This window comes from Grammomys surdaster, unplaced genomic scaffold (genome assembly GCF_004785775.1).
Source record: "Grammomys surdaster isolate TR1022 unplaced genomic scaffold, NIH_TR_1.0 141, whole genome shotgun sequence".
NCBI classification, from domain to species: domain Eukaryota; kingdom Metazoa; phylum Chordata; class Mammalia; order Rodentia; family Muridae; genus Grammomys; species Grammomys surdaster.
The window spans coordinates 8,269,496-8,292,249 of record NW_021604599.1 but is presented as its reverse complement, the minus strand read 5'-3'; the positions used below and the strand labels follow the sequence as shown (position 1 = coordinate 8,292,249).

At 42.8% G+C, this 22,754-nt stretch overlaps 1 protein-coding gene across 4 annotated transcripts in view; it reads right to left on the bottom strand.

Moving 5' to 3' along the window:
• Tjp2 (tight junction protein 2) overlaps nt 1-22,754 on the bottom strand; it is a 124,093-nt gene that overhangs the window by 9,818 nt on the left and 91,521 nt on the right. For all 4 annotated transcript variants that reach the window (XM_028763974.1, XM_028763975.1, XM_028763972.1 and 1 more), the window contains 12 exons: nt 20,642-20,745; nt 19,576-19,729; nt 17,448-17,556; nt 17,217-17,344; nt 16,151-16,217; nt 15,233-15,383; nt 9,430-9,538; nt 8,298-8,508; nt 7,132-7,319; nt 6,586-6,681; nt 5,259-5,338; nt 4,187-4,397 (listed from right to left, as the gene is read on the bottom strand). In XM_028763974.1, coding sequence (XP_028619807.1) covers nt 4,187-4,397; nt 5,259-5,338; nt 6,586-6,681; nt 7,132-7,319; nt 8,298-8,508; nt 9,430-9,538; nt 15,233-15,383; nt 16,151-16,217; nt 17,217-17,344; nt 17,448-17,556; nt 19,576-19,729; nt 20,642-20,745 — 1,608 coding nt within the window. The remainder of the gene's footprint in view (nt 1-4,186; nt 4,398-5,258; nt 5,339-6,585; nt 6,682-7,131; nt 7,320-8,297; nt 8,509-9,429; nt 9,539-15,232; nt 15,384-16,150; nt 16,218-17,216; nt 17,345-17,447; nt 17,557-19,575; nt 19,730-20,641; nt 20,746-22,754) is intronic.

Sequence of the window (22,754 nt, the reverse complement as noted above, 5' to 3'; positions counted from 1 at the left end):
CCCGGGTGGGTGAGGGATGGGGTAAGGGGATAACATATGAAATGTAAATAAAATATCCAATAAAAAAAAAAAAAAGGAGCGGGCAGTGCATTATCTTTTCTAAAGCCAAATGAATCGTTACACAAAATTTCTCAGTAATTGAGCTTCAAGTTTTCTTTTAATCACATCTGACTTTTTAAAGAAATTCTAATCTCAAAGCCAGGTGTGGTGATGTACATCTGTACCTACCTGGGAGGTAGAGGCAAGAATCTGGGGTTCAAGACCATCCCTGGCTACAGTAAGTCTGAGGCCAGCTTGGGGATACATGAGACCCTGTCTTGAAAACCTGAAAAAGCTCCACCTCTGACCTTGGGCAATTGTGAATGAGCTTACAATTTCCTAAGTTATTAATTATTCACAGCATCAGACAGAACTGATACACTAGGTAGCCCAAGGAAATTAACCTTGATGTCACGGATTTCCTTGTGTCCTTATTTATCATGGTACTTCACAAAGGTTACTGTAATCATAGCTAGCATATGACCAAGATTCAAATATGGAAGTGAGACTTTGCACCCCAGGGACTAAACAAGTGACTTGTGCTAGGTATATGAAGAAAGTTTAAGTGGCCCTTTACAGGTTTCTATTAGCAGCTGTCTGATACAGTCTGAATTCATCACAAAGAAAACCTGAAGTTTAGGGGCTAAGAAACGTAGACACACATTTGTGCCTCTGTCAAGGTGAATGTAACAAAACCCCAGAGTCTCACTGGCAACCGAGGGCTGGAAGATTGCTATCAAAGTTCCACAGACACCACCTTTCTAGGCCCCACTCAGAGGCGTATCCAAGGCATACACTTTACCTCTTTCTCAAGAGACTTACTGGGACTGTCAAACTCAAGGAATTGACATTCTGAAAGGATCCTCCTGCTGCCATGTCCCTGCTAGCATGGTCATACCTCAGGGGAGCCATGCCCAGCTCTGGTATGTGCGGCAGTACCTTCCCACCCCTAGTCACAGAGGCACCAAAAGGCACCATGCAAGCTGCTAACGAACAAGGTTTCTGACTAAAGTTACTGTGGTGATGGCTACACAATCTGAAGGATCTAAACCCCACTGAAATGTTCCCTTCAAATGGGTCAATGGCACAGTGTAAAAATTACACCCCAGGAAGGTATGCTGCGGTCACTTTAACTCACATGCCGACAACAGCATGAAGGGCAAGCCACCCCACAGCCCATGGCTTTCCTGTGGCCAATACTCCCTACACTTCCCTAGGAATCCAAGTACTACTGCAGTTTGGATTTTTCTCAGCGGGTACAAGATTTATTTCCCACTGCTACTTTTCAAAGACTAAAGAATGACCAAAACAGATAAAAGGTACCACAGAAAACATTTTTCAATAATGTGATGTAGAAAGATAATAATTACAGTAACAGCACTTGGAAGCTCCTCCAAAATTCCAGGGTTGAACACCAAAAACCTCATTTTGACGAAGCCTGGAAAGCAGATGTAATAGCCAGACTACCCCTTGCCAGTTTATCACAAAGGCAGCCTAGTGTAGGTCTCCAAGTTTGTAAGGCAATCTTTAAGCTGTGAACTGAGCATTTCAAAGGTTCTAAGAACACACACAATTCAAACTTCATTTTTATGATATATATGCATAAATGCATCCTATACTAAATATTTCCCCTGAGAAAGAGGTATGCAGGCATAACATTTTAAAGTGTTTTGACAAGCCAACTTGCTTTGAAAAAGTCTCTAAATAAAGTATGTCTTAATGAGTATGTCAGGCTCATAATGAAAAATATTTTAATATATCATAATTAAAAAATCTTCTCTGTGGGAACATTTTCTTACTACTATAAAAAATGAACCAGGGAATGGGATACTGAGCCTAAGAAGACCACATAAGACAGAAAATATGACTTTAAACTGTGCTCACCAAAGCAAATCTAGTACTCCCACTTACTAATTCATAAAGATGTTAATTCTGCTCATGGTTCTTCTGATTAGGCCTAAGGACCAGTCTCAGCCTGTGCATGGACTTGGGGTGAAAGGCTTTGTGTAGCCTCTACACAGCTTTTAGGAGTCAAGCTTAACAGCGGAAGAACTGTATCAAAGAGAGTTGCAGAGACGGGCTTCTCGGTCCAAGCTATCAGTGAGTCTGCACCTTCTGCCCTGAAGACTACATGGCTCACTGTATCAAGCATGTGATGTACCAGTAAGAGCTGGGCTCCAGTCTTGTACAGTAAGAGCTCTGATCTCAGTACCGTCCACGGCCCCCTCTAGCTTCAGCTCTGAATTTCTTGCTTCTCAATCAGCATTACATCAGAAAGGATATACTTGGAGCTAGAGAGAAGGCTCACTGGTTAAGAGCACTGGCTGCTCTTCCAGAGGACCCATGTTTGATTCCCTGGCCTACTCAGGCACTGCTCGTGTATGGTACATATACACACATAAGCAAAACACCATACACATAAAATAAGTAAATTTTTAAAAAAGAAAGTAAACGCTGTGCTGTGCCAGAGCCTATTTCTGAGGCCCGTGATGACGTCAGTCATGTCTCTTCTTCCTTCAAGCATCTTGTAATCCAATCCAGGGCCAACCCTTCCATATATGCCATCCCTCCAGATCCTCAACAGATTCTGCCAGTGACTGTGGCCTGCGCTCCAGAGCCAACAACGCTGACTCCTAGCTAGGACAGGAAGTACCGTCTCCTTCTTGTCCTGTCTTCAGAAGCCTGGCTCTTCTTCCACAACCCTAGAGTCCACCTATTGATGTCTCACATCCTTGCATAAAACTCAAATCTGACCCTCTAAGGGAAACACCCAGCCATTCAGCGGACTTGACCAAAGTGTGGGGGTGGGGAGGTTAAATGAGTCTCCTGGTTTCACATTCATAATCATTCAAGTTCCATTTCTCATCTGTCAAAATAAGGAATTATTAATACAGTACTAGTTCATTCAAAATCTCAAATCAGATTGTGCTTCGAGGTCTGAAACTTTCTGAGAGTGTGCACAACATCCAAGTAAAAATCCCACACTGTGAAACTGTCTTATTCAGAACTATCAAGATGATCACAGAAAATCACCTGCAGGCTTTTACACACATGTAAAAAAAACATGTAAAAAAAAAAAAGTGAATCCCATGTTCAGACTTGAGTCTCATCTCTAAAATGCTTATAAAAGCACTCCAAAATCTAAAATATGAATCATTTCTGATTGTGAGGACTTTGGACAAGGGATAAGCGACCTACGCATGATCCATTCACCTCAATCTTCTTCCCAAGCATCTGAGACAACTGTCACTGACCTCTAAAATCACCGAACAAGAAAAGTGGCATCTCTGTAGGTATCCTTATGGTGCTCCCATAAAACAGAGCCTTGCACAACCTAAAAGAATTGTGCAACTCTCTTACACTCTCAATGATATCATGCTCATGAAGACTGCTTACTCATGAAGACTGTACAGAAAAGGTCCTATTTTTAGACCCTCTCACTATCATGAGCAATGGCTGCAATGTGGCTTTATTTTTGGCGTTTTAAAAATATCTTATTTTGGAAGAGTTCAGATGCAGACCAAGTAGAGGCCAGCTCTAAAGTCTCCCGTACACAGCACCCACGTCTGCATCTCGGTGCTTGGCCAGGGTACCAGTACTCCATGCTCCCCGAACTGCAGATTAGCTATTCGAATTCTAGCAAGCCTATGAGATAATTTACAAAGACTTTTATGTAGTATTTATCTGTAAAAGACAAGGGTAATAATTAAGAAAAAAAAACTACTCACAGTAACATTACACTTCAAGAATAGAAGTAGAAATGTTTAAATATTCCACATTCAGCGTGCTCAGGACTCTATCTGGGAGACACTGTAGGTCACTACAATAAGTTCCTGTCACATAGTTAATACATCACCAACAGTAAGGAGACAACAGCAACAGGAAGTTAACAGAGACATGGGACTCATTAGCCTTGCTAACACAAAAATCTAGCACCATGAAGGTAACCAATTACCAGGTTTTGCATCTTGACAATCATTTCTAGCTATCAAAATCATAAAGTTTAACATACGAGAGCCATAGGTCTAAATATCCATTCCAGTGTTAACTAGTCTTGAACGAGTTGTGAGCTATGATTCCACATCCCACACTCATGATCATTTCCTTATTTCTCATTCTGAGTGTGGGCTTTTTGAACTTCACTTACCTGTAAAAAGATGAGAACAAGTTTTTTTGAGCTTGTTGGCTTGGTCAAACAACTTTCGAGAACTTTTATTGGATGTTGGACTCAACCTCTGCCTTATGGTTTTAATGCCTTGTCTGGAATCCGGGTTGAAGAAAATCACAATTGGGAACCACTGAGTGTAATTGAGCAGATCCACGGCTTTGGGGGTAACGTCAAGCAGGGCATGCTTGTCCTGTCACAAGTGGACAAAGGGTGGCACATGGTGACATCAAAAACATCATCCAGGGGTCTGCTTTCCCAGGTAAAGACTGTACCAGATAAAATGTATGTATTTAAATTAAAACTTTTTCTTTTTAAAAGATAAGAGTCTCACTGTGTAACTCTGATTAGAAGTCATTATGTAGCCCAGGCTAGTCTTGAACTCACAGCCTTCTAGTGCTGGGATTAAAGACATGCATCATCATACCCTGTCCTGTATATTTACATTAAAAAGCCAAAAATATTTCTTTCTGTGTTACATCCACTTCCCTATTATTAGTTAAAACTTCTTATAGAAGGACTGCAGTAACTCTCTTAGAGCATGGCTTCATCCTCCAGTTTCAGCTGAGGTCAACAGCCAGTGACGCAAAAAGGACAGTACAATGTTCTCAGTGGGAATGAGGGCACAGGCCGCATTTGTACACGTTTTATCAGAGTATACTGTTATGACTCGTCTACTTTGTTTGTGGTTATTGCTGTGCATTTCCCACCATTCTAATTACTATATTAAACTATCACAGGTATACTGTGAAGAAAAAGTAGTGTGTACACACACACACACACACACACACACACATACAAGGCTTGTTGGTATGCTCATGGTTTCAGACACCCAACAGGGGTCCTGGGATATATTCCCCTCCAAAAAAGAGGGACCTCTACTAAGTGTTACTTGGTTTAATAATGGGAACTCTGCAAGAGAATGGCGCCTGCTTACACAGTGAAAAGCCTCCTATTTACACGAGCTTTGATCATTAGTACCTTATTAAAATACACATTCTATTTCAAACCACAATCCCGTTCACTAACGTGAGCTTCTGATGAGTTTTCTCACCTGCTCAATAATTTGCCTCACAGTATTCAAGCGAACCACTCCACTGGATTTCTCAGATCCTGCATCTTTGGGTTCTGTTTCTGCAAAAGAAAACCAGGGCTAAGGAATATTGATAGAAAGGAGTTGACGACCAAACGCCCTGGCCTAACAGCAGTACAATGGGACAAATGACACTAGGCATCATCTCATGGCATGCAGTGAAACCATGTGTGCATTCATGTGTTTGTGTGTGTGTGTGTGTGTTTGTGTGCACAAGAAGGTGCACATGCGTGTGTAAGTACTTGTGTGCATGTGTTTTACATATCAAACACCAGGGTTTTACTCATATTAGGCAAGTACCATACCACTGAGCTACAACAACCTCAGCCCTATTAAATGGAAACTAATCAGAATAAATTGTTAGGTCAGCCTAACAACAGGGAGTGCTTGATGCTCTCCAACTAGCAATATCCCAAGTAATTCTTTCTAAAAGGATGAACCTGGAAATACATACATGAAAAGTCCTAAAAAGTCATAAATATCAACTATAATGGTTGAGCCTGACCTTAAGAAAGAAAAAACAGAAAAATTCAGGGACCAGAAATGCTATCAAGTTCTTAATATTTACATATGCATAGTTAAAATATCTACCAAAAAAAGGAGACCCTAAATATAAGATTCACTCATGGTTTAGCTTGGTTGTATATTCCTGCTATATCAGCACTTGCAAGATGATATCAGGAAGATCGGAAATGGAAGGTCATCCTTGGCCACACGGTAATTTCAGGGCCAGCCTGGGCTATCTGAGGGACCCTGCTCCCTGCCCCCCCAACATATTTCTGTCATTCCTCTCTCATGCACACACACTGAGGTAACTTGACAGAGCATCTTCAGTACACCTGCATTTAGATGCTCATCACCTGCATGAGAGCGACTGTGGAATTTTCCCCTTGTGCTGTATCATGCTGACCCTCAAAATGTTCCAGTTATTAGAATGTTTCAGATTAGCCATGTTCAAACTATAACATTAATATTAAATCTCTTTTTTACAGATGGGACAGTGGCATTTCCATTATGTAAAAGAATATTCTCATTATGAGGAGATTAACACTCTTGAAGGAAGCCTCACAGCTCAGCAATTTAAATTCTCGACTGGCTCAGCAAACAGTTTCAAAAGTTGGGGATGTGTGTCTGTCTATGAGCAGGTGGTGGAGAGAAAGTGTATCTGACAACATGAACACAGTGACTCCAGGCAGAGTGTGTGTATATTCCTTATCCTTCCAACTTTTGTGTGCCAGAGAACTTTCGAATTAAATACTCTGGGAGCAAAACTCCCTAACAGACTTACTTGCGGTTTGAAACAGGTCAGGTAACTCATTTGCCAGCCTTTCCATTGCTATGTCTGCTATGGGGCCAAAGAGAACCACGGGTCTCTTGAAGCCAGCTGAAAAGAAAAACAGAAAGGTTATCAGGCGTGCACCTATAATCTCCAGATGAGAGGCAAGTGCACTGTGTACACTTCTGCAAACTCAGCAGAAAAAAACTGAATTTTCCTGCCCCACCTGGACTCCAGTTCTTTCCCAAAAGACAAGCTTTCACTGTCCTCCCCAACATAGTTTATAAAACTTCTTCTCTGATGCTATATTGCTACACATCCCTACTCAGTGGGTAATATGCAAATATTTGAGTGTCCGTATTAAAATTATTTTCTACATTTCGAGAATTTGCCTCCATTGAGGAACCTGAACACTCAGGCTCCCTGCTGAATATGATTCCCTCATCACACCTCTGGTGTAAGTACTTAGGTGAAGCTGGAACTGGATGATTACAGAGACACTGGCGGAAGCAGCTCAGAGCTCAGCAGATCACTTCCGGGCCCATGCAGCTGCCTCACCTTCCCGAAGCAGAACCTTCTCGTAAGCAGGGAACTTGGTGCTAACGGATACAGCAGCCGCCAGGTCTTCCCGGCTCTTACGGATGTTCTTCTTGACCCCAGATCTCTGGCCACGCATCCGCCAGAAGTCTGCTCTGTCCCCGGCATTCTCTCGCTGGGCATTCTGGACACTGGCCATCTGCTCAGCTCTGAGAGAAGAAGCCGGAAGAAGTTATTCTCTACAGCATGGGAACAGGTTATTATTAAGACACAGTCACTGTCATGTGAGAACCTGGGGCAGGGCAGGAGGGGCTGGTTAAGAGCACTGTCTGCTCTTCCAGAGGTCCTGAGTCAATTCCCAGCCAACCCCATGGTGGCTCACAACCATCCCTAATGGGATCTGATGCCCTCTGCTGGCATACAGAGATATACTCAGATAAGAGTGCTCATATATATAAAATAAATAAATCTTAAAAAGAAAAAAGAAAAAAAAAGAACCCAGGGCAGACTCAGATTGACAATGGAGACAATGAAGGGGACTGTGGAGCCAGAAAACCCTGTGTGTAAGCGTTACTGTCAACCTGACTGGATTTAGAATCACAATGGAACCTCTGGGTCAGCCTATGGGGGTGTTTATAGGAAGGGAAATCCATCCTGAATAGATAGCATCTTCCCAAAGACTGGGGTCCACACTGAACACAAGGGAGGAAGCAAGCTGAGGACCGGCATTCCCATGGCCCTTCCTCAGGAGTTTTGTCATAGAAATGAGAAAACTCCACAAGGAACTCCACAAGCAATAACTCAATACAGAACACGCCACGTTTGGCTCATATGGTGTGTAATAATGAATGCATGTAGCAAACAGATCACCATTCTTACATCCTACAGCCATACCAGCAATCGTCCCTAGGGTGTACAAGCCTCTCCTAAGGATGGAGACCAGGAGTGCCAAGGGGCTAGGGCCGCAGTGTTTCCCATAACCAAGGCAGCAAGCTATCCTCAGATAAGCCAAGGGCAGCAACCAAGCCCGAGGTGCTCAACATTAAACAGGTTCTGGTTCTATCGCCATAAACAACAGACGGTGTGCAATGATGAAGTCACGTGGGATTGATTTCCTCAGAGGCAGCTCTGTTGTTTTCTGGTGAAAGGGGGATTAAAAGGTATGTCTAGGAAGTAGGCTCAGTTACCTGCTTTTGTTAGGGATTAGGCCTTTCTCCAGTTCATTTCCGATCCTCACAGCCAGCCAGTGGCCCAGCTTGCCATCATACAGTGTGTCTACCACTCGGAAGACCTCTCCCCTGGTGAAGGCCAGGCTCTGTGGAGTTTCCTTCTCACATTCAAAGTGGCTTCTTATGAAAAACGAATCTCCCCTGCCGCAAGCCAGGATGTCTCTATACACTGGAGAATAAAAGCAAGGTTGGCTGTGTTGTCAACTGGACATCACTCCTTCCTGGTTTCCCCCATTCAAGTGCATTATGGGAATCGTGGAAGCATGCTCCAACGGGTGGAAGGAAGAACCACTAACTTCCTGAAGTACTATGATGGCGGATTTTAATTCAACCTGACTGTATGAGAAAGCCTAGACAATCGATTAAACATTATACAAGGCCTTTCTCAGAGGACATGGTGGGTATTGGGGGAACAAAAAAAATTGTTCCTCAACCAATTAGTTGAAAGCCTGAGTAGAAGATTCTGTGAAGTCAGAGGGAATTACTGTTCTCACCCCACAGCCTTCCAGTTGGGACATCTGCTTTTCTCCTGAGTTCTTACTGTCTCTACACCTTCAGTTCTCCTAGTAGTTAGGCCTTCAGGCTAAACCCAAAACTGAGTCTTTGATTCTGCCAGGTCTGTCCCATGTGGAACTTGCCAACCTGCACACTCACATCAACTTAACAATGTGTCTTTAAGATTCTGTTTCCCTGGAGACCTCTGCCTAACACAGTTGCTCATCAATCTTCTGATGCAAACAGGAAGGGACTATTCTTATCCCCCACTGTACGGGAGAGCACCAGGAAAGGTGAAACAACTTTCGAGGCTGGTGAGAGGCGAGAGGAGGCAAAACTACCCATCATACAGAGACTCTCTAACAATTCCCTCAGCACTGAGGAAGCATGCTGTCAGAGAAGCAGTTTAACTCCAAATGGCCCTGAACCAGCAAAGCTATTTCAGTAGTTGGAGAGAAAATATTTTCAAACAAAATTAACAGTACCTAAGTTTTCTCTACACACCTGTGACCTAATGTTGTGTACTCTAGTCCCAAGATACCCCACTCATTCTTCCCACTTCCCTCAAATAAAACAGATGACCAAACTTGCTCACCATCTGCTCGGCTCTGAGCCAAAATGGTCACAGTTTCACCTTTGGGGATTTCTAACAGGTAGAGGACCGCATCTTCCCGGACTAGCCCTCTGAAATCCTGTGTGTTCACCTGGCCGGAGGTAAAAACCAGAAATCAAAAATGAGAGAAAGAGACAGACTGACAGACAGACAGACTCACCTCACTCACTCACTCACTCACTCACTCTAGAAAAGTCCCCATGGGACTAGGGAAATAACTCAGTAGTCAAGTACTTCGCATGTACTAGGATTGATACCTAGTAATACCAAACATTTTAAAAGGTAACTCCTAAATTTCTGTTTGTTACCACGAGGGCCTGCCCAGAACAAAAGCAGGTGCATAAGTCTGTATGGTTCTGCCCAGTTCACTTGCCCAGCACCTTCTATTAGCCCGGGCTATGTGAGTACTCAGGGAACTGTGAAATTAGCCTGACCTAGCTGCCTTGAGAGGCAAGTGTCATAGGTTTTTCAGGTTAGATAGAGTCCATGGCTCCTGGGATACAATGTGCCTTCCAGTTCCTGAGAGACTGCTGCACAAACTGAGACAGCAAAGCCACTCCCTCAGGCCACTTTGTGTTTCTCAGTCTGTTCTGGAATTCAAAGAAACATGGAAGTTGGACAGGACAATTGGTCTTGACATTAATCTCGTGTACCCTGTATACCTTGTAAACTTCAATGTATCCTGATAACTACAACTGTATTGGTCCTGGCAATTGTCACTGTTTCCGAAAAGGGTATAAAAAGTCTGATTGCTCTCAATAAAATTGTCACAGCCTCAGTCTTGCTATGGCCCTTCCACCAGACTTAATTTAATTCCTCGAAGCTGTATCAGATGACTTGGACGTGGTAAATATGCCCAGATGACTACAACTACCGTTTTACCTTCCTTGTTCAGGGCTCTGCTTCCAACACACGTGCCAATCCTTCAAATGAAGAATCTGTCACTGAACTGATTAGAATTTGTCATTCTGTCTGACTCCCTTCATTTTAAGTCTCCCAAAGAGGTAACCAGAAAGGTATAATACTTAGGTAATAAACAGATAACTATAACCAACACAGAGTGGTGGGGTCTTTAATAAGCAGACATGGAATCATACTTCTTGAAAATTAATTCAAATAAAACCTTGAAGGCACATTTACAGTTCAAGTCAACCTTTCTCCTGTAACCCCAATCTCTCAAAAGCTAGCTAACAATAAATACTAATCCCAACACTTCTGGCTGAGGCAAGGTGATTATGAGTTCAAGGGCAGTGGGATTCTGTCTCAAAAACAAAAAAGAAAAATGTTTGACACGTGTTTGTGAAATTGGGTGCATTAATCTGACATGGCAGTCCACTGGCTCCTGTATCATTAAACTGCGGGTCTGTAGGTCCTTCTAACAAGGAATCAACGGCATTTATCTCACAATGACTGGAGAGGGACATTAGGGAAGGATGCTGTAAGATAACTTAGAAAGCCAGGAAGTACTTTTAATTTGCACGTCCCTGATGCCTAAAGATGTTGAACATTTGGGATAAAGAAAAATTCTTGACCATTAGCATTTCTTCTATTGAAGATTCTATTTAGTTTCATGCCCAAACATATAAAAGAAGTATTTATTATGTGTAGAGTGCTTTGCTTGCTTCTATCTCTTTGCATTACATGTGTGCCTGCTGCCCAAGGTCAGAAAGGGGCATTGGATGCCCTGGAACTGAAGTTACAGATGGTTGTGAGCTACCATGTGGGGGCTGGAAATCAAACGCAGGTCCTCTGGAAGAGCAGACTTAACTGCTAAGTCACCTCTGCAGCCCTCATGTTTGATTTTCAATTAAGTCTTTATTTTCTTAGTGTTTACTTCTTTTTTTGAATTCTTAGTATGTTCCAGACACCAACGCTCTGCAGCCTGTAAAGACTCTTCCCCTGCCGTCTGTGGCCTCTTTGCTCAAATGATGGCGTTCTTTGTCTAGAAGCTTTTGAAGCTTCTTAGTTTCATGAGATCCCATGTGTCAACTGTAGGTCTTATACCGGGGTCCTGTCCAGAGAGTCCTTTCCTGTGCCTGTAAGTTCAGCATGTCCTCTACCTTCCTTCTCTGTCAGATTCAGGGTGTCAGGTTTTATGCTCCTGATCCAGCTGGGATTGTGTCTTGTGAAGAGCAAGAGAGAATGATCTATTTTCATTCTTGTACAACCAGTTTGACCGGCACTGTTTGTTGAAGAAGCTGTCTTTTCTCCAGTATGTATTTCTAGCCTTTCAACACTTGTGTGGCTTTAGGTGTTATCATGGGCTGACCTGGGTTTTCAATTCTATCCCCACTGGTCAATATGTCTCCTTTCTGCCACAACCGTGATGTTTTTACTATCATGGCTATGCGCTATAACTGGAAATCAGAGGTGGTGGTCCCCCAGAAATGTTTTTATTCATCAGGATTGTTCTAGATATCATGAGTCTTTTGTGATTTCATATGAATTTTGAGACATACACCCCCCTCACCTCCCAGTTTCTGTTAAGAATTTACATTGGAGTTTTGATAGGGATTGGGTTGAATCTATAGATTACTTTTGGTAGGATGGCCATTTTCACAATATTGATCCTGCCAACTCATGAACATGAGAGACCTTTCTATCTTTTGATATCTTCAATATCCTTTCTTTGGTGTATTAAAATTTTTATTGTACAAGTCTTTACCTTCCTTGGTTAGATTCATTCCAAGATTTTTTTTTTTTCTCTTTAGGCCATAGTAAATGGGATTGTTTCCCTTGTTTCTTTTTGGTTATGTTCGTTGGTGGTATACAAAAGGTTAGTGATTTTTGTGTATTTATTTTGTGCCTAGATACTTGTCTGAATATGTTTAATTAGCTTTAGAAGATTTGGGGTCTTTAATGTATATAATAACATGATGGTAAGATCCTACTACTGAAGATGTAACATACTCGAGTCATAGGCTACAGGGAAATCTATCATGCACTGAGCTGGAAGATGCATTACCTATTGGCTATAGGTTTTCACAGTGCTGGAGGTTTCACTGCAGGCTCCCAGAGGAGAAAAGCCACCAAGTCTTAAACAGCTGTGAACCCTACAACAACAGCTGGCAAACAGGCCAACTGGTAGAAAATAGCACAAGTGAAATGGCAGTAATCAACCTCTGGTTGGATTTAGAACCCGATCTGAGACTATTAACTAGGCTAAAGCCTATGGCTGGCTGTGTCATGGGCCCTAGGGAGAACTCAGTGCTAAATTTTGCTAAGTGAAAATAGTAATTCCACTAGTTCTTACCCTTATGTCTGTAGATTAGTACACCACTTAACAATGAACAAAAAAGTTTCTTCCTTCTCCTTCCTTCCTTCCTTCCTTCCTTCCTTCCTTTCTTTTTTTCCCCCCAAAACAAGATTTCTCTGTGTAACCCTAGCTGTCCTGTAACTCGATTTGTAGACCAGGCTGGCCTTGAACTCAGAGATCTCCCCTGTCTCCTGGAGTGCTAGGATAAAAGGCATCCACCACCACATCTGACTCTGAGAAGTTTCTTTATGCAGGCAATGATGGCTAATTAAAAGACCCATAACTTGTCAACATACAGAAAATAAGAGAGTGTGGAGCACTCAGCTCTGAGGAGTGTGAAGCACTCAGCTCTGAGGAGTGTGGAGCACTCAGCTCTGAGGAGTGTGGAGCACTCAGCTCTGAGGACTGTGGAGCACTCAGCTCAGAGGATTGTGGAGCACTCAACTCTGAGGACTGTGGAGCACTCAGCTCTGAGGAGTGTGGAGCACTCAACTCTGAGGACTGTGGAGCACTCAGCTCTGAGGAGTGTGGAGCACTCAGCTTTACACAGAACATCTATACTAGATCCCCTCCCCATAAGACTCTGGGATCATAGTCGAAGAGGGAGCAGAAAATAAAGAGGAGAGGAGAGTGATTTGGGAAGGCAATCAGCTACTCTTTGAAACAATGTTACCATGTAAGGTGCTGTCATTCTTGCCTCTGTCCCCAGAGGTCACAGAACTTTGCGTCTAACCCTTCCTTGTGTCATCTGTATCTATGAATGCTTTCTATGTACACTACACTGTAATGCTCATATTTCTCTGTTTATTTAAACATAAAAGGGCACACAGGGCTTCGGGGTCCCTCTATCCATTTCTATGACCTTCTTTTGGGAGCAAAGCAATAACTGTCACAATACAAACATACTTTGCAAGCTACAATTTAAAACTCCAGGGACAGTGATTTGGCTCTATGCATTAAGGCGCCCGCCACCAAATCTGATGACCTGAGCTTGACCCCTAAGATCCAAAAGTCGCCCTCTGACCTCAACATGCATGACACAGCACATGTGTTCCTCTCTCTCCCCCCACTACAGACACACAAATAAGATGCAGTTTTTAAAATCCATGTGACTTAGCAACCACGACCACCCCAGCAAATGTGTTTGGTTTTCTTTTCGTTTCTTCCATTCCATAACAGATTTTGAAAGAGAAATACCAGCCACACCATATAAATAACAAAGCAGCAGTTAAATCAAGCAGGGAAAAATAAATAAAAATCAAAGCAATCATATTTCTGTTATCCGTAAGGCCTGCTGGGTTCAATCACAGTACAGCAGCATACTATACATGCCAGGCCTTACCTACAAAAGGCAGAGGCATTCTTAAAAACCCATCAACAACAGAAAGTGGCCAGGCTATGCACAGTTCCCTTGATGTTTTCAGGCTGACCAAGGAGTACAGAACTCACTACAGTGAAAACGGTTAGGTCAGTGTTCATGTACTTCAAGGTCAGACTGTGCGGTTCTTCCCAACAGACTTTCATTATCTGAGAGCAGTGTGCAGGGCCTGGCTGGGTGTGCTGGGAGCCCAGGGGTGGGGTAGGGTGGGGAGGATTTGGTATCAGCTCTGGCTCACTGTGCCTCTCTGCCTAGCTTGGGGAACTCAACCTTTCTCAGCCTTTCACAAAAAAAGAGACCTTTTTATAGTCAGCTTGAGTGATGATCAAGGCCTCCTGATCTCTACCAAGGATCACTGCAAGAGAAGCCAGTGCCCACCAGCATCTCCCTGGTCACCATGGTGATGGCAGGAAACAAAAAAAAAACTTTCTAGAAAAGTTCTGGCTACTGAAGCAATTCTCCTTTTTTTTAAACAATGTTTTATATAGAAATTAAGCATCTGAAATGCAAGGTGAATTCTCAACTTCTCTTTCATAAAAATTCACACGTACTGTCTCTCCACAAGAGAAATCTGTTTTATTCTCCAACTTTAATTAGCAAAGCTCTAAACCTCTGGCTTCCCAGTAGCTGAAAACATGGCTTTCTTTTCATTTGTACATCCAATGAGTACAAATTAGTATGTGCTGGCATTTGAAGAGATTTTCATCATCAGTAGCATGGGAAGCCGAGAGTGAAAAGATCCCAGGATCATGTGTTGCCTCGAGGTTCGCTCAGGTAGCCTTCTTGGGCTCTTCTGGGACCCAAAGAAGGTCCCAGAACTTCCCTGGAAAGCTTAGCAATGCTATTGAGCAAGGCTTGGTACCTCCCACTCTGGACCACATGGGTGGAGTGCAGAGAGCGGATACACCCTTGCATCTTAAGGTCTGATTCCCTGGATGATTCTGCAACTTCTGCCCTCTGCTTTTGGTACAGCAATGCTTACCAGATGCCCCAGTTAATGCCTTTTGGATTTTCTACCAAAGTCTCTGTGTGTGTGCATCCAGAAATATATTTTAAAACAAAACAAAAGAAAAGAAAACAAAAAACCCTATACTGAAAAACATACATCAAAGCACCTTGCCGGGTGACTGCCCGAGGGCGGGCTTCCTTACCTTCAGAATCTGGTCTCCTTCCTGTAGGCCCTCCTGCTCTGCGGAGGTGCCCTCCTGAATGCCAGCCACAAATATCCCGACATCATTTCCACCAGCCAACCGGAGGCCCACGCTGTCCCCCTTCTTGAACCTCACCATTTTGGTGTTAGGGCTGAAGTAGGTTTGGTTTCAGAAAGAAAAGACAAAACATACTGTTTAAAACTGAGGGTTCTCATCAAGAGATTAAAGACTTAACTATTTTCTAGCTCAGGAGTGACTACGTGGTTCACAGAAGTTCCCTCTCATTTTTCTCATCATTTAATCTCCCTGGGACAGTGATGGGAAATGTCTACCAGCCCATAACAGAACAAAATACTGAATTTACTACATTAACTCATCTAAGATAAGGGAGTACAGAATTAGAGATTGACTCTAGCTATCTGATAGAAAGACGCCCTCCCACATGTATTCCACCACAAGTTTAGTCAAATAAAGACAGTTCAGATGCAAAGAAGCCACAACTAATCCATCTACTGTCTAGACACCTTTCAACATGGCCCCTTCTCCTTCCCCATCTCACCGGGCCAATCGCACCCCTACAGTCTTTACTGAAGCACTGCATTCTGAAGCTGCTCCACCCTTTTGGAATTATACATCTGACTGATGCAAATACTCAGAAAAATATTCAGGACAAGCAGTCGGGTAGATAACTGGACAGATACCAAAGCTGTAAAGTTCACCCAATCCCAAAGTTTGCTTTTCTTGTAGACAATTCCTCTTTCTTGTGAACATCAGGAATTAGAGTTGGTTAAAGGTGTCTGAATAGAAACTCGTCATTGGGGTGGGGGTAGAAACAGCACCACTGTGGTAGATTTCAGGTAAGACATATATGCTGGGTGGGGAAGAAGGGGCAGAGGGCAGAGGAACGGAGGTACATACCCATATATTGCTTCATCTTCGGGACTAGGACGAAGAAAACTTCTTGGAGCTGTTCTGGGTTGAGGAACTGTGGATTTCAAGATTTTATTTGTTTTTATTTTATGCATAAGAGATTTCTTTTTCATGCACACACACTTACTATGTTGGGTGCCTAGTGCCTGAGGAGGCCAGAAGAGGGCATCAGATCTCCTGGAACTAGACTTACAGAGGGTTGAGAGCCACCATATGGATGATGGGAAACTCTTAACCCTTGACTTATCATCTCTCCAGTCCCCAGGCACTTTGGATTTTAGGAAAGCTTAGCGTGGGCTGAATGTGTAGCTTCAGTGTGTAGCTCTGCCTCAAATGCAGCACAGTGTGGTTCCATCCCCATACCACGAAAATAAATCACAACAAATCAAGACAAAAATCTTATCGTCCAGGCCTGGAGCTTGTTTCTTAATATAAAGATAGCAAAAACCACAGGCTTTAAATGTAACAACCACTTACTGTGATACCACAATGCACCACCATCTAACAACAGCAAGCCTTCCCTGCTCCCAAGCCCACTCCTTTCTTAAACTGTCTTCATGTTTACTTCTTAGAGAGAGGGGTTGCAGAGAGAAAGATTTTAGATGAAGCTTAACTTTAGGGCATTAACAGTTATCAGTTTCTCAAAATCAGAGAAAAGAAACACCCAAACACAAGGTACACATACACAAAGCAGTGCTCTTTACAGACAGAAAATATTATGTCTTCCCCACATATAAATATTTATGTATCTAGAGTTATGATGATAGTCACATGGACAGAGGGCAAGAAGAGGTATTCAAATGTGTCAAAATGTGGCCCATTCTGATCATATGTTAGGACGGATTTTACCTCCCACACTAAGAGAGAAATAGAGGGCCTCCTCTACTGGACAAATTATTTTTTAAATAATGTTGCCTTTTTTTTCAGTCACACTCTAGAAACATCAAGCACATATTTCTGAACTCAATTCTTCCAATCACTGGATCTGGGCTGGAAGCATGAACCAGCTTGTGCATAACATACATATACAAAAAGAATGACCTTAACGCCTTACCTGGGGATTCCTCCTGGTACCTGGGCTCCTTGTTGGCCTCTGTAACACCCGAGATGTCCCCCGTGGACTTGAACGGTGTGGGTGTGGCACCCATCCTGGACAGTCTGCCTGAGGTCTCCTCTCTTGAGCTGAAGCATACACCATAATCATGTTTCAGCAGGTAATACAGTCGTGATACACACCCAAGTGCATGTACCAGTGACTAGCAGAAACCAAAGCCCATTGCCTTACCTCGGCCTCTCCTTCAGCTTCTCGGAGGAGGAATGATAATCCTGATCAGAATACTGCTGGCGTCTCTCCTCTGGAGAAAAAGATCGGTTGGACTCTATTTCTGAGATATCTGGTTTCAAAATAAGAAAAGTCCAATTCAGTGAAATACATACATACCAAAATTACACTAGTCCCTAAGAGTCGGTAGCATGAGGGAAGGCTATCAGTTTAACAGTTTTTTCTTTTATTAAGGGGGGGGGGGGGAGAGACCTTCCTAACTTTCAGAGAGACATTCATTACTGAATGAAGAGACTGAAGAGACCATCAAATTCCCAAGTGTACACTTCCCTCAGCTCACTAGCTTTTAAAGCTGTCTAAGGAGGCCATGATACAGCTACAAAATAGTGTCCCTCTGTTACTACTGTAGAAATGGTTCCAGAACCATTTCCCCAACCAAACTGGGCAGATGATAAAGTCCTTTACATGAGATGCTAAATGTGAGCATACATGTAGCCTACCCATAGTCTCCTGCATGTTTTATCTATGATACATAACATACTACAAATGCTGGATCAACCGTGGTTACACTGTACTGCTCATAGAGTAAGAAAAAAGAAACCTTAACTTTCTCAACTCCCCACCCCCACCCCACACATATTTTCAACCCGAGGTTGCCTGAATCTGAGGCTATAGAAACCACTCTTGCCAAACAGACTGGTGCTCCTTGCATTTTAACGTGTATTCAAATCATGTAGATAGAGATCTTGTTGGAATCAAGCTCCCTGAGACTGGCGCTGTACAGAGAATCACATGATGAACAGTAAGAAAATGAAATGTACACCATCACACCGGGTTGCTCTGATCGCTTTGCTTTCCTGTCCTGTATTCACAGTCCAGACCAACTGATTAGACGTCTGCTAGACCGGAAAGGAAATGAACTTTCAAAGAGGCAAGTTGGTGCACAGTAACAATCTTAGGGAAGCGTCTTGGCCTGCTGAGCCATTTTGCCACTCCACAAGGCTATTTTCACCCAGTAGTTTAAACAAGGGACCAGTGGGACAGCCAACTGTGGGGTCTGGGATATAGAGCCATGCCCCCAGGAGCTTGTACATAGGATAGAAGCCCCCTCCTGAGCTATTTCCCCAGTCTGGAAGTATTAAAAGACAAGAACCCATCCTCTAGATAGCATGGCTTTTAGGAGATACATGTGAGAGAGTATAGGGACCCTTTTACTGACTTCTTTATCATGTTGCTTTTCTAAAACACCCTGTGACGGCAAGGCAGTAATCCTAACTCTGCAACTCAAACACACCACACCTGCCCTCATAACCAATTTTTATACTATTAGCAAACATTTAGAGCTGGTCCCTGTAGTTCGGTGTTTATCAATATGAAAGGGCAATTGATTCCTTCCCTTGCAAGAAACATGAAGAGCTGGAACAAATGCATTTATCCCAGTTTCAAACCAAACAAACAGAAACAGCCAGGGACAGGGACATATATTAGTAAGCAACAACTATTGTAATTCTGAGCCATGCTGACTGACTGTTTAGTAGTGTCTACACACTTCATGCCACCTTCTAAAGCTCAGAATACTAACTCCCTTTTTTTTTTCCTTAAGCAGAGTTGGAATTTATTAAGAGATTGTAACACAGATACTAGGCACTAAGGCCTCATGGAGAAAGAAGACACAGCCAGGAGCACAGGTGTGGCCACAGCCTGAACCACGCTAGACAGTTTGGCCTTGACTCTGAGGCCTGCTCAGAGATTAGAGGCTCTTCCATGCTTGGCTCCTGTCATTTTTAAAGACTCACAAATGTCTATACTTTATCAGTATCTGCACGAGCACACATTAAATGTGTAAGTGGTATGTTTAGTTCATCAGCTGGTCATGAGCGCTTTGTTTTTACTAGTAAGTTTTGTTCTCAGTGACCTAATTACCTGTGGCAGAATTGCCTCCTAGAAACCTAATTTCAAAAGATGCTTTAATAAACAAACAAACAAACATACATACATACATACATACATACATACATACATACATACATACATCAGGAATACTTCTCTTTTTGAATCAAGGCTTGAAGGAAGGCTTTCCCCACGGGTCTGACCTCCTGACACCCAGCCCAGCACACAGGCTCCTTCTTACCCTCCACTTCAGAGTCGCTGTCGTTTAGGGATGGGATGTTGATGAGGGTCTGCTTGCTGTCTCTCAACACCACAAGCTGCAGTTTTCCTCGAGACTTTTCTATTAGCTTCCGAGCATCCGTTAGAGACATGTTCTCAGTAACAGTTCCATTGATCTGAGCAAATCCAGAATGCGCGATGTTATTCATATACAGGACAACTGCTCACAGCTAAGTTCAAAACTCTTATTTCCCCTTTATAGAGCTGGAGAGAACTTGCTAAGACACTCAGACCAGACTTCAGGATGACTTAATGAATGTGAATTATCCTTCAAATTACATGTAACCCACACATGCCCAGAACAGGCATGAAGGAAGGAGTCAGAGTAATATTTAGGCTACTCTGCTAATCTACTTAACAACCAAGTTCAAGTCTACAGCTTGGTTTACTGCTGGAACATGCTTCCTGATTGGGGAGGTTTTTTTTTTTTAAACTATCAAACATAGCTGGCTGGTGGTGGCACATGCCTTTAATTCCAGTACTTGGGAGGCAGAAGTAAGTGGATCTCTGAGTTTGAAGCCAGCCTGGTCTACGAAGTGAGTTCCATGGCAGCCAGGGCTACACAAAGAAACCCAGTCTCAAAAAAAAAAAAAAACCTATTGAAAAACCCTATCAAACATTCGGCAATCGTAGCTCAATGGCTCTCAGACTCTTCTTTCCTTGGTAGGGGAACAGGAACTTCAACCTAAATCAACAGGAAGAAGGGAAATATTCCTCCAAGTTTTTCCTCTGTTACTAAATTAGTACAGAGCCTCAGGCTTATTTGTCCTTTTCCTTTTTAAATTTTTAGGAGGCAGGGGCTAGAGAGGAAGCAGGGCTCACAAGCAGTGGGGAACAGCCTGGCTCTTCTGTATATCTCTCTCCTGTTTATATCTCAGTCTATTTGTGTTCTTATGACAAAGATCACCTCATCGGGCTGCTCCTCCTGTCTCCACCTCGCTCCTCAGACTAAGAGATGCTGACCTGGCAGGCGTGCAGATGTGCGGGTGCAGATGCAACAGGCACACGCTGCTCCTTGTCTTACTCACCTTGAGAATTATGTCCCCCTCATGAAGGTTGCCATCTTTGGTTGCCAATCCTGTTCTGGTCATTTCCTTGATGAAGATCTGACTCCCGAGCCGGAGCCCATACTCTAGAAGACAAAGAACGAATGGAACACGAATTCTCAACTGGCTCAGAAAACTTTAAAAAACAAACAAACAGACAAACAAACAAGGGAGGATCAAAGAAGATAATGTTGAAAAATGTTAACTGGTCAAAGGGTGGGTGTGTGTGTGTGTGTGTGTGTGTGTGTGTGTAAGTCTGAACAAATAAAAAGTCAGTAACAACAGTCTGCTCCGACCCTAAGGTTGCCCACATGAAGCTGTGAACATTATGTCTCTGTGACAGTTCACTCTGCCCAGGTTTGAGCTGGTGCAAGGCCAGCACTGGCAGGGGGTGTCAGCAGCACTTTGAACTGTTCTCAAAAGAAAAAACAATGTTGCAATCAGAAGGGATGCACACATTTTAATATTGCAAGTCTTCTATAGACTATTCTGATTTTATTTTTTTAAACTGTAAAAGGACAGATTTTAAGGGTGAATTGTAGTGACTTTGAAACCATCGCAGTCAAGCCAGTCTGACAGCAAACATATTCAGTTTTTAAGTTATTACTACTAGTGTTCTGACGGAAAATTGCACTTACAAAACAGTCGCTTTCTTCAAAAAAAATTTTACTGCATAGAAAATGCACCTTCATCGGGCTGAAGAGATGGCACAGTGGTTCAGAGAATGCACCTTCTTGTGGTCACAAAAGTAATAGTCTTTAAAAAATCAATTTCAGTGAACTTAGCATTGGATCTTATTACAAAGATACAAAGTGCTTAGCTGCTATGGTCCTCAGTGGTACAGTGAGCATCTGACCTTTGCAAGGCTCTAGGTTTATCTTTAGCACCACAAACAACAAGAAAAGTAAGTACTGAGGCACATCTCCCACTCTCCTCGGGCTACAGCATCTCTCCTACGGACGGTCAGATGGTGCAGAGGGTGGAGACAAACCTGGTTAACTTTTCTTACATGGCAACATTTCACCTATCGTCCTGACAGCTTAATGTTCCCATCCTATCATAGGAGTGTCTGCAAACAGGTCCACTCAGATCTGTAGGAACACTTCTTATTTAAAAAAACAAACAAAAAACAAAAAAAACAAAAAAAAAACAGTTAATGACCTTTGAAATCCAGCGAGGAGCCTGTTGACAGGACCTGGCGGTGTTCATTCTTAATCTAGAGCCACTCCTGCCTATTACTGCTGTTTCTTACAAGATTCATTTTCATGTAACCACTTTCACGTAACTTGCCCAGAAATAGCTAAATTATAGAAATACCTAATTAATTGGGTAACTGTAGCAAAAGGTAGCCAATTTTTTCTTTTAAAAAGTGGAATCATGAAGGGGGGAGGGAGTGGATATCCAGATGTAAAGTGAATAAATAAATTATGAGCACGAAAGTAGAATCCTGGGCTGGAAAGAAGGCTCAGCAATTCAAGAGTATTTGATGCTCTCGCAGAGGACCCCGTTCAGTTTCTAGCACCCATGTGGTGGCTCACAGCCATCTGTAACTCCTGTTCCAGGGAATCTGATGCACCCTTCTGATCTCCTCAGGAACCAGGCATGTATGTGGTACACACACACACACACGCGCGCACATGCGTGCATGCAAAACATTCATACATAAAATAAAAATAAACATATCTTTTTAAAAATAAATAAATAAAAGGTAAAATTAGGGCCAGTAAAATAGCTCAGTGAATAAAGGTGATTGCTGTCAAACCTAAAGTGAATTCAATCCCTGAACCCACAGAATGGAAGGAGAGACCAGACTCTCAGGGTTGTCTTTTGAGCACCATGCAAACATTGTGGTACACAATCGACAAAATTATAAATGACAATAACGTTTTTCAGTGGAGGGGCTAGAGAGATGGCTCAAAGGATAAGAACACTGACTGTTCTTCCAGAGGACTCAGGTTCGATTCCTAGCACCTACATGGTGGCTCAGAGATATCCACCACTCCAGGTCTACTTTTATACATTCAAACAAAACAAACACCCATACACTTAAACATAAGTAAAGAAAATCATGGGGGGGAGGGGTGCTTGTTGTTGT